At 37.6% G+C, this 12,295-nt stretch overlaps 1 protein-coding gene across 1 annotated transcript in view; it reads right to left on the reverse strand.

Annotated features, from left to right (window-relative positions):
- Window positions 1–11,871, reverse strand: part of LOC110578796 (putative charged multivesicular body protein 4B-like protein CHMP4BP1) — a 21,297-nt gene extending 9,426 nt beyond the window's left edge. The window contains 2 exon segments of the mRNA XM_021688354.1: window positions 11,289–11,426; window positions 11,860–11,871. Of these exon segments, the coding sequence (XP_021544029.1) occupies window positions 11,289–11,426; window positions 11,860–11,871 (150 nt within the window).
- Between the last annotated feature and the right edge of the window lie 424 nt (window positions 11,872–12,295).

Consider the following 12,295-nt stretch of genomic DNA (forward strand, 5'->3'; position numbering starts at 1 on the left):
ATATATATATATATATATATATATATATATATATATATATATATATAAACACACACATATATCTTCTTTATCCATTTATCTGTCGACGGACATCTAGGCTCTTTCCATAGTTTGGCTATTGTGAACATTGCTGCTATAAACATTGGGGTGCAGGTGCCCCTTCAGATCACTATGTTTGTATCCTTTGGGTAAATACCTAGTAGTGCAATTGCTGGGTCGTAGGGTAGTTCTATTTTTACCTTTTTGAGGTTCCAGAGTAGCTGTACCAGCTTGCATTCCCACCAGCAGTGTAAGAGGGTTCCCCTTTCTCTGCATCCTCGCCAACATTTGTTTCCTGACTTGCTAATTTTAGCCATTCTGACCAGTGTGAGGTGGTATCTCATTGAGGTTTTGATTTGTATTTCCCTGATGTCAAGTGATGTTGAACATTTTTTCATATGTCTGTTGACCATTTGTATGTCTTCTTTGGAGAAATGTCTGTTCATGTCTTCTGCTCATTTCTTGATGGATTTTTTGTTTTTTGGCTGTTGAGTTTGGTAAGTTCTTTATAGATCTTGGGTACTAGCCCTTTATCTGATAAGACATTTGCAAATATCTTCTCCCATTCTGTCGGTTGTCTTTTGGTTTTGTCAACCTTTTCCTTTGCTGTGCAAAAGCTTTTTATCTTGAAGAAATCCCAATAGTGCATTTTTGCTTTTGTTTCCCTTGCCTTTGGAGACGTGTCTAGCAAGAAGTTGCTGTGGCCAAGGTTGAAGAGGTTGCTGCCTGTGTTCTCTAGGATTTTGATGGATTCCTGTCTCACATTTGGTCTTTCATCAATTTTGAGTTTATTTTTGTGTATGGTGTAAGGAAATGGTCCAGTTTCATTTTTCTACATGTGGCTGTCCAATTTTCCCAACACCATTTGTTGAAGAGACTGTCTTTTTTCCATTGGATATTCTTTCCTGCTTTGCTGAAGATTGGGATTGTTTATGGAGATAGGACTATATTAGAGATAAGAAAGTCATCTTCAAGTATTTGGAAGGTTCTTAAATGGAACAGATATTTTTTTAATTTTGTATTACTCAGGGGATAACATGGAGTTCTGGTGCTACTAATAAATGTTTTGGTTCAGGAGGACTTAAAATTAAAATAGAATGTTCACACATGAACAGAGAGAGCTATCTTGCAAAGTATCAAGTTCTTTGCCACTAGTATTTTCCAAGATGAGATAATCCACTTGCATTGATGGGTGATAGAACAGATTCTTTCAATCTGGTGTGGGATAGACATGCTGACTTCTAAATCCTCTCCATCTATGATCGTGTGGACTTTTTGGGGGGATAGGGTGGTTTGTGTGATTCTTTTTTTGTTTGACTTCAGCTTTATTGAGATATATGATTGTATGGCATTAATGTGATTGAGCACACAATGATTTCCACTTGTGGTTTGTAACTCTTATTTTTCTTCTTATCAAGACACTTCCTAACTTCATTTGAAAATCTATTTTCCCATTTTTCTAGCTGTGAATTCTTTTTTCTAGGTTGATAATGACTGATAAAAATATTGAGTAAGTCATGATTTAAGCACAGTTTACCGTTGATTCAAATTTACACCAATAGTTCTTACTATATTAAATTAGGCATATGTGGATATAATCAGAAACCATTTGAGTCTGTCATATATCATAAATTACTTTTTCTTACCATGGCCATTAGCACCTGCTTATACTCAATTAACTTTTTTTTTCAGGGAGGATTTATTCAAGTCTTTTTCAAGTGGATAAAATAGGCATGTAGCCAAATTAGCTAAGCCACTACACTGTAATAGGCTCACTATTGATCACCTACAGATTTTCTGTCTCTTTTGTTTGGATTGTGTCTACAGGTAGGTCCCAGAGGGGAATGGTTAGTGTATTAGTCTAGTTTTATCTGGTCTTCAAATGCTCTAGTTTTACATGAAACAAAAATAACAGCACTACAATAGACAACCCAAAGCATATCATCATCTTCCTGTCTAGTATCTGCAAGCCTGACTCTGTCAAGATTAATCTCTCTGTGTTATTCAGCTGCTTAGTTGAGGCCGCTGCTTCTGAAAGAGCCATGTCTTAAATTCAGCCATTTGACTGGATTATTTACTCCTAATGCTATCTCTACAAAGACTTACCTGCCAAACCTACGGAGTAAGAAAAATTTTAGAGAGGGTGTGTGTGTAATTGTACATGTTAAATGGATTATTGTTTATAAAAAAGGAGTGAGGCATTTAAAAAATACAAACATGTCAAAACACCTGCCCACAGAAAGGAGACTGGAGAGTGATGTGTGGTTGGGCTTGGAAGTTATTGACCCAACCCTTTGATGGTGTGAGTAATGGCTATTGATAATTTAGCTCCAGATCCTGAATCAGCTGTCACTATGAAAGACAGGAAGAGAGCACGTCCTGCTGGTCATCTTGATTTGGAAAAGCAGCTGAGACAGATGTTTTCCAGGTCTTTGCCTTTGTTGAACAATATGCATTTGTCAGATGGAAGGTCCTCTAAAATATTGACCATGCATTTGACAACTAGCTTCTTCCCAGGGCATATGTACTCCATATGCCTGCTTTGCAAACCTTGGTTCATAACATTTTCTTTTCACAGAATGACCTTTCTCATATTACAGGGTACTCAAAACATTCTAGTCATCGCCACAGTCTAAAGGCTGCTTCTTCCAGCTACATGTGTTCTCAAAGTTCCCACTGAATTTTGTAGGCTCGACTGGTATAGCATTTCTCATATTTGGTCTTTTATGAAATCTTGTTTGCTCTTCCTTTCTGTCTCCTTTTACATTTTGAGCTCCTTAAACAGAGGGCTGGCATTTCTATTCGGTTTGTTATTTCTACTCAGAGCTAATAAATGTTTCTATGTAGGAAGAAACAACAAAATGTGCAATGAAAGAAAGTGTGGTCTATTAAAACTGAGTTTAATAGAATCCAGCAAATTTTTAATCTATTTTAGGCACAGTACAAGGCTTATTAGCAACCAGCATTGATGTTACCTTGGTAAATGTTTAAAAACAATGTAATTCATCTTGCAATGCATAGCTACTTAGCAGAAATACAAAAATCCCTAGTATGTTCTACATTAGAATATTGTATATCTTCTGTCATAGAAGTTAGCAGACATATCCTAAAATGCACCAAGGGTCTGTTGAATACAGATTTGGTATTAAAACGCAGCCCTTGGACTGAATTTTTTGGTATTTAAAAACTATGGAAAACTATATTAACTCTTGGCAATTTGCTCATTTTCCTTGCCCTGAAAGCTGAATCTTTATCACTAACTGCTTTCATTTTATATATAATCTTTCCTGTGCCTGTGTGTATTTGTAGATATATGTCTCCATATTCCAGGACAAAAAGCAAGATGTTAACAATGGGAAACTGAGTGAGGGATTTTCAGGAACTCTCTATAACTGTCTTTACAACCCTCCTGTACACCTTCAGTTATTCCAAAATTAAGTTTATTAAAAAATAAGTAAGTGAAAGGTGCAGAGTTTAGAAAGTATTCTCAAATTAAAACTCAGAAAACTGGTGCATCGATCGATTTCTTTTAGATCATGAAGTCAGTAGAATTACTCTTGATAATAGCATATTTTATCGAATAATTATTAATGTATCATCCCTCTAGGTATAAATATACATGTATGTGTGTGTGTTTGGATTCACATAGAAGCAAGTTAAAAAGAGCACAATTAATATCATTTGATTTATAAAAGAACATTTTTTAAAAAATCCATTAATATGTAGGCCTTTATTTTATCTTGTTTTTTCCAGCAACATTTTAATGCTTGTTAGAAGTGTCATGCTGAAGAGTGTGTCTTAAATTCTAGTTAGAATATTCCATTTGAAGATGTTCACAGATATATCCTAACAATATTATTCTAAATATTCTGACATAAGAAAAATACCCCAATGATGAGTCAGGAGGATCTTCACGTACAACTATTTTTGGAAAGCAAAATTGTTATTATCAACTAAACTTTCCAGTTATTCCTTGCTGACACTGGAAAGCATCAGAGGTGGAATCTTTCTTGATATGAATGGCATTTCACATGCCTAAATATATAATATATAATATAGTTATTTATACCTTAAAATAGAGATATACTGTGAATGATCTATCATTAAGCTATTTAATAGTGCAACTTACAATTTGTTTGCAAAAACACCTGGCACTATAATTCATCCATGAACATGGAATGGATATTTCAACATACTGGGTTTAGCATGTAGGAGGAATTTCTGTTTTCTTTTTTTTTTTTAAAGATTTTATTTATTTATTAGAGAGAGAGAATGAGAGAGCACAAGAGGGAAGAGGGTCAGAGGGAGAAGCAGACCCCCCGCTGAGCAGGGAGCCCGATGCGGGACTCGATCCTGGGACTCCAGGATCATGTCCTGAGCCGAAGGCAGTCGCTTAACCAACTGAGCCACTCAGGTGCCCCGAATTTCTGTTTTCTAATGCAGTTTCCTAAATGGCTTTCTGCCTATTTGGAAAACATTTTAAAGACTGATACAATACAGTGTTTTCGACTATAAAATGGGAAGTATCAATTCACAGCTTTCGTTTTTTAGAATATTCAACTCAAACATTTTTATAGACTAAATGGATTGCTTAAGTCAATAGTATCCAGAATTCTAAGTTTACAACATCTTTCTTAAATTGCCATTATCATATGCATTGCAAGTAATATACCATCATCAGATTTATACTCTAATTGTAAGTTGCAAATGTGTAATTACTAGAATTTAACCTCTCCAAATTGATGTAATTCAACCTAATTACCCTGGCTACATAAATGCATGCTAATCAGCAAGAAAATACTTAAATAAAACAAGAATGCTAACACAACAACAACTACAGAATAAACAAACTTTTGAAGAAGGAAAAAAATCAGGAACTAATTACATCTCCAACAATAAATCATAAATGCATACTATCTTAAAGTCTTTTTCCTAAAATAAAATAAAATAAAATAAAATAAAATAAAAAGTTCTTTTTCCTGTTCACTTAGACTTAGATGTGGCCAGAATTGTTCCAGTATGTGTTTTGACTCTATCCACATTGACAGTTTATTCCTGTATTCATGTCTCAATTCAATAAGCCATCTGATCTTATTTATTTAGTAAACATTTATTCTGAGCTTGTTATGAACTGGACAGTGTGGAGGTGTCAGAGAAACAGAAACAGTCCCTGTCCCGAATCTAGTTAAGTTGCTTGCTTAAATAACACTAACTCAAAAAAAAAGACACCATCATTTTAAAAGGTTAATAAAAGCCTGTATTTGTTTGCTTTACTCCCTCAGTGACTCCCCGTGGGCTTAAATACAAATCCAACTTTTAACCATAGCCTTTAAGACCCTATGTGACCTAGCTCTGACCTCTCCCTTCTGTTATCTCCTTGCTCTCCAGCTCTACTGTGCAGTAGCCACAGGAGATACATTTTGATTCCTAAAAGGTGCCTAATACATTCCTGCCTCAGGGCCTTTGCACTTGCTCTTGCTACTTCTGTCTGGAAAGCTGGCTCTTGCTTCCTCACCTCCCTAGGCCCCATAAGACAGAAATTCTAGGCAGTGCTTTATTCACATTACTTTCAGGATTTCTTAGAAACTGTATCAAAACAAAGAGATCGTATATGTCCCTAGAAAAGAGAAGAAAATATTCCTAACTGAGGATTTTATAACAAAGAAATCACAGGCATGATCAGCAACCTTATGAGAACAAAGATACACACACTCTAAACTCCTGTAACCAGTTTAATAATCTTGAAACACCTTGTAAATCAGTGCTTCTTTTTGATCAGTGTATATAAAAAGTGCTTATAAGTACCTGACACAAAAGTACAGTTGTCTCTATCATAAATTTACCTGAAGTTAATATGGAAGCACATAAAGCAGTAAAGCATGAGCCATTTCATTAAGTATTATTTTTACTGTTGAGAATTTACAAGACTGAGGGAAGCTGATCTGGATGGTCCAGATCTCTCTTAAAAATTGCTAAAGTAGGTTGTGGTCATCTTCTTTGTCTCTCTGTGACTTTCTTTACATCAAGGAGAGTCACTGTGATGCTCAAATATTACGTCTCATCCACTGAAAAACGTTTCTTATTTTTGAGATTACTCAACATTTTTCCCATTTTTTTTTTAACATGGCCAGTGGATTTGCCACAAGTACTTAGTGTATGCCCCGAGTCTTACGTCTATGAACAATAGTCATGTGACTTCAAGAAAGATCATTTGAAAAATGAATATATTTAGTATTTGATATTTTGTCTAAACGTATTTTGTGTAACAGTGTTAATTGAATAGAAATGAGGATCATGAAAAGAGTAGGGGAACGCATTAACCAGGAAGGGTACCAGAGCTGGCTCAGAGATTTTAAGAGAAAGGTGGTTTGGCCTCATTAGGCCTCAGTTTTCTCATGTAAATACTAAGGGATTAACCTAGATCAGGGAAGGCAAGTAGGTCCTCTCTTTGTGCCAAATGAAATCGGTTCGAAGAAGCTGCTGCACTGTATTAAGAAGTGTCTTGAGGCCATATATGGGCTCACTGGGCAAGAATGCAGATTACTCCTTGAGGTTGGCCAGGGACACAGAATTCAGAAATGGTACAGCTGTGCCATATATTGGCAATTCCTGGACAGGGTGAGAGTTTTCAGTGTTTCTTTTTAAGTTTCTTCACTGTGTTTGCACAGTTTTTCACTATGTGGAAAACCATTTGCCAAAAGTAAAAAATAATCTAAATCCACTATTTATCCACACTGATTTCTATTTTGTTCTTCTTCAGTTTCCAGAAATTTATAATAAATATATGGCCACTACTCCCCTTTTCTTATGTCCTTAAAAGTTCTTAGTTCCTCTTAATGTCCTATCTATGCCTCTGGAGAAGCCTTCCTATAGTAATTTCCACCACCAGAATGAATTGTCAACTCCTGACTTGTTTCCTCTGTCTTTACCAGCTTCTCAAGATTGGGTCAACTAGTTCTATGTAAGGCAGCCCTAATCCCAACATCTAGTGGAGGATCTGTTGGATTTCTGCCTTCCTCCCAATAATCAAACTTATTCTCATCCAACCCAGTGTTCTGTTACTTTTCCTCAAGCCCTGAAGGCCTAGAACTTCATCCCTTCTCCAACCTCTGTGTTGACCTGGATCATAAATCTAGGCTGTTTTCTAAAGTATGCTAGTAATTCCACCTGAGACTTCACATCCCTGAGCCTGGAATCCAATCCTAAACCAGTACCAATGGCTGGAGCTTGTATCATGCCCTCTTATTTCTTTTATCAACCCTTATTTCTCAGGGATAGATTCTAATCATCAATAATAATGGTCATAATAGAAATCATGTTATCAGCAAGTACTATAGAAGCAATGCCTGGATTATCTCATCCTTAAAAACGATTTATTTTACAAATGGGAAATCAGAGGCTTAGGGAAGTTAGTTACTTGCTTAAAGTCACAAAGCAGATGAATCATGGAGTTGAATAGGAATCAAATGGCTTGGATCCAGATCTGTACTCTGAGCTCCTGCTTTTTGTTCCTCTGGAATTACTAATCTACTGCTCCTGCTGGATTGGTCACAGCTAGGGTGGGTACATAGGGAAGACCTCCCTTCTCAGGACTGGTGCCCAATAAGACCTCTCCATTGGGAGGCTTCCCCTCTCATCCCTTTAGCTATTTTTAGGACTCTGTTATGAAATAAATGTGTTCACGGAGTTTTGCTTGGTACTGGGGACATATAACAAACAAATCAGGCACAGTCCCATCCATTTCAGCATCTGGCAGAGGAAAGAACCATTAATCACATACTTTTACAAAGAATTGCTTCCTTAGTGTTGTGGTAAGCTCGCTAAGGAAGATTGCAGTGCACAAAAAAACAAAACAAAACAAAAAAACAAACCTACAACAGGACGCCCTGACCTATTCTGGCAGGTCAGAGAATTGCTGCTTGGCCTCACCAACTCAGGTGGATGGCTTAGTACTTACTGTCTGGCTCACACATGACTTCCCTTCCTGGCTCAAACACAACAAAGTTCCTTTAGCAGAATTCCAGCTCTGAGCGGCCCAGCTCCCAGCATGCGTTGCAGCTCTCAGTTCACAGCAGCCTCAACTCCACTAATAGAGGTTTTACTAAATATATTAACATATTTCAAGCTACCATTACCTTATCAGACCTCTGCTCTGCTGAAATACTGAGCAATATTGTTTTATTGATTGGGTACCTACTGACGGTAGCAATATGCACACATGCATTATTCTCATACCACTATAGCTTTAATAGTCTGGAGGTAATACTGAAAGTAATTTACTGTCATCTATATACGGCGGTTTGAATGCTGTGGTAGTTAGAGCTGCCAATTTGGAAATTCTGGCCTGCATACAAATTAGTTATCTAAAGTCTTTTCAGAACTAACTTGATAAAATCAGATAGCAGGAAAGACCAAGTCTCTGAAAAGCATCACTGATCTGATTGCCATACACAAATAGAGCAGATGGGAACAATTTTTTTTTTAAGAATGAAACATAGACGTATCTGCCTTTATCCTGAGTTTTCAGTGGAGTCAATGACAGGGACTGAATGGGAGTTTGCTAACATGATGACTTAATTTGGTGCCAAAATTCTGCATCTTTCCGCTACCTGCATTGCAGGGTTCAGCACACGAACTGAAGACGGACCATAGGTTTAGATGCAGAAAATACTGAAACATTTGTTGTGTTTTTTTCACCAGTGATAACACTAAGAATCTTTATGTACTCAATCATTCATATTTTATATTATCAAGGGATCAATTGTAAAAAGAAGCAAACGGAAACCTGCTATTGTAAAAACTCACTTTATATTCATTGCTTTCCTTGGCCTAAGTGCATTTTTTTAAAAAGGACTCAACTTCTATAAATATGTGTAGATCTTGTTGATCCATTTTAACTGCTGGATAACATTTTTTGGATTCCATTACACAAATCACATTTCTGTAAACATTGCACAGGAGAGGAACAATTAGGTTGTTTTCATTTTTTGTTTTACTAGCATCCAATGATTGAGTGAAAATTCTTAGACATAGCTCCTGAGTGAGCTCATCTAGTTTCTCTAGGATAGACACCCATAAAAAGTGGGAGAAAAACAAATTGCAAAAAGATAGTGCAGCTGGATTCCAATTATATAAATCTTTAGAACTCACAAACATACTGCTTACGGGTGAATTTATTCATATTACAGAAGTTCAGAAACATGCATGGAAATGATCCATACCAACTTCAGGGGAGAAGGCTTCTAGGGAGGAAGGGGTAAGAGATAGAAGTAACATTTTAGCAATATCTGTAACATATTTTTTTAAAAAAATGATCTGGAAGAAATTGCAATATGTTAACCTCTGTTCAATCTTGGTGAGATAATTATGTAGGTATCGTATTTTTCTTATACTTTTAACTATGTTTGCAGTGCTTTGTAAGTTCTATGAAACATTGCAGGCTATTATTTAGAAAAGGGAAAATGGGGGATGTACCATAAAAGCATCAGAACTATTGGTAAAAAATCCTGTATGCATATACTCAGCTGCGTCCTGTGGGAGGAGGTACATATGAGTTGGAAAACTAGATATGAAAGATGATCAAAGCCCCACATAGCAGAAGGATTCACATGGCTATCAACCTAAGTAGCACTTTGTACCTTAACTCACTTAGGGTGAGGGCTGGAACCAGGGTAAGCTCCCAGAAATCTTGGGTGTTCAGGGAGCTGACACACGTGACCTGATAAGGACCATTCAGCCTCCTTCCTGGGATGAGGTGGACTCAGTTACAGGCAGGACTCAGCCTCTGAGTGGGAAGGAAGTGACAGAGCCCTTTAATTCTACATGAAATCAGAACCGAGTCAGGGATTAGTAATAAAGAAAACTGGAGTTGAGTCTACAAGACAGGCACATCTGTGTGGTTGAGACTGTGTGGTAAGGTGGGAAGCCAGTGTGGTTGGAGTCAGCCCATCTGACTTTGAATCATGGACAAGATATGAAAGCTTTCTGAGACTCAGTTTCTTTACCTCGAAGTCAGGAGTTAACCCCACCCTGGATGATATTCGTATCAGAGTCAAATGAAATAACATGTGAAAGTTCTTGGCACCTTAAAAAAAGATCTTTTTTTTTTTTTTAAGATTTTATTTATTCATTTGAGACACAGAGATACAGAGAGAGAGAGAAAGCATGAGCAGGGAGAGAGGCAGAGGGAGAAGGAGAAGCAGGCTCCTCGCCGATCCAGGAGCCCGATGTGGGGCTCGATCCCAGGACCCTGGGATCATGACCTGAGCTGAAGGCAGACGCTTAACCATTTGAGCCGCCCGGGTGCCCCTTAAAAAAAGATCTTTTCCTCTCTGCCGATAAGGTGAGTGTAATTGGGGGTAAAATAGGAAGGAGATAAAGAGAAGCAGCCAGAAGACTTCCTCTGATCTCATCTGAAGTGCCCGTGCAGGAGGGATCTAAGAAAAAAATCCCGTCCCTGCTGCCCCTTTCTCAGACCAGAGAGTAGGTTTGGGGTGAAGTGCTAGATTGTACAGTGACTGAAAACAGTTGCAAATTAGTAACAAGGGTATTTATTAGATTATGTGTGTGTTCCTCAAATCGGTTGGGATGCAGCAGTCTGTTGATTCAGTTCCATGTTAGGGGTAGCTTGGCTCTTCTGACCATGATGCTCAGCACTGAGCATCCTTGTTCATGTTCTGACCGCTGGTCAGAGGAGAGGAAAGGTACTCCAGGAGGACGTGTCCGTCTCTTCTGGGAGAGCTGCACCAACCCAGACTCACAATCTCTGCTTCTGTCCCTGTGCTCTGTAAGGCAGTCTGACGCTTTAAAACATGCATCCCAATATAAGTTTCAAGCGGATGATTTTGCAATCAAGTAAGAATCTTTTTTTTTTTATAAATTTTTTTATTCTTATGTTAATCCGCATACATTACATCATTAGTTTTAGATGTAGTGTTCCATGATTCATTGTTTGTGCATAACACCCAGTGCTCCATGCAGAATGTGCCCTCCTCAATACCCACCACCAGGCTAACCCATCCTCCCACCCCCCTCCCCTCTAGAACCCTCAGTTTGTTTTTCAGAGTCCATCGTCTCTCATGGTTCGTCTCCCCCTCCGATTTCCCCCCCTTCATTCTTCCCCTCCTGCTACCTTCTTCTTCTTCTTCTTTTTTTTTTTCTAGTAAGAATCTTTAATACAGGCATTCTCTGTCTGCTACCACTCCTGCTCTCTGCTGCTTTTTAATTCTCCTTTTATTCAAATTAAATACCTTACAGTCATTCAGAAACTGTGCCTTATGTTGCTGCATCTTCCCACTGTCAGAGCAGTTAATTAGCTCTTGGCAGGTCTGAGATTCTGAAGAGCTTGAAAGATGATTTGTAATTGTGCACTGAAGTACAGCAAGTTGCTTCAAATAAACATGGTTAAAAGTCTATTGTTCGGCATTTGTCAATTTCTACACGATCTAGATTTTCATTTCTTTGGCAAAAATAGAAAGTCTTATTTGTTTCACATTCCTGGAGGTAGAGCGATCATTTCTTATACCTGAACAAAGGAAGAGTGTAAAACCTAAGGAAAAACATAAAAAGGAAAATGGGATCTTATTGAAGCAAAAAGCCCTATAAAATTTGAAAAGGGCTTTGCTATGGAAGACCTATACCATAAAATTGATTCTTATTGCTACTGTTACCTTTAAAGAGGTCAAAAATGAGAGACTTACAGAGAGCTTTCTTATTCATCTTTGCCAGCAAAATAGAGTCCATTCTTCTTAGATTGGCATTCAGAATCCTCGGGGGTTTTGAATTTGACATATTTCTCTGGTCATTTCCCCCATGACTTACCTGCATACACATTATGTGGTAATTTTTGAACATCTCAGTCCTGCCTTAAGAGGCTGACTGAATTTTTACTTGCTTCTAGAGACTTCTTTCCCTACTAGTGACCCTCCCTCTTTGGGACAAATTTAGGAAAAATACAGGATGTCCAGTTAAACATGAATTTCAGATAAATGAGGGGTATTTTTCAAAATAACTGTATCCCATGTAATATTTGGAATGTACTTTAACTAAAAATGTATTCCTTGCATATCTGAAATTGAAGTTTGCCTGGATGTGCTATATTGTATCTGGCAACCCTAATTCCTACTCCGAACTCTTGGGAGATTAATCGTCTTTATCATTCACTTATCAGTGACATTTCCAGCTAGTTCTGTTGTATGTCTTCAGACAGGTCTTAAGCCCGTTAGAAACAGAGAGGAGTTCTACTTCCAGTTTGGAT

This window comes from Neomonachus schauinslandi, chromosome 4, assembly GCF_002201575.2.
Source record: "Neomonachus schauinslandi chromosome 4, ASM220157v2, whole genome shotgun sequence".
NCBI classification, from domain to species: domain Eukaryota; kingdom Metazoa; phylum Chordata; class Mammalia; order Carnivora; family Phocidae; genus Neomonachus; species Neomonachus schauinslandi.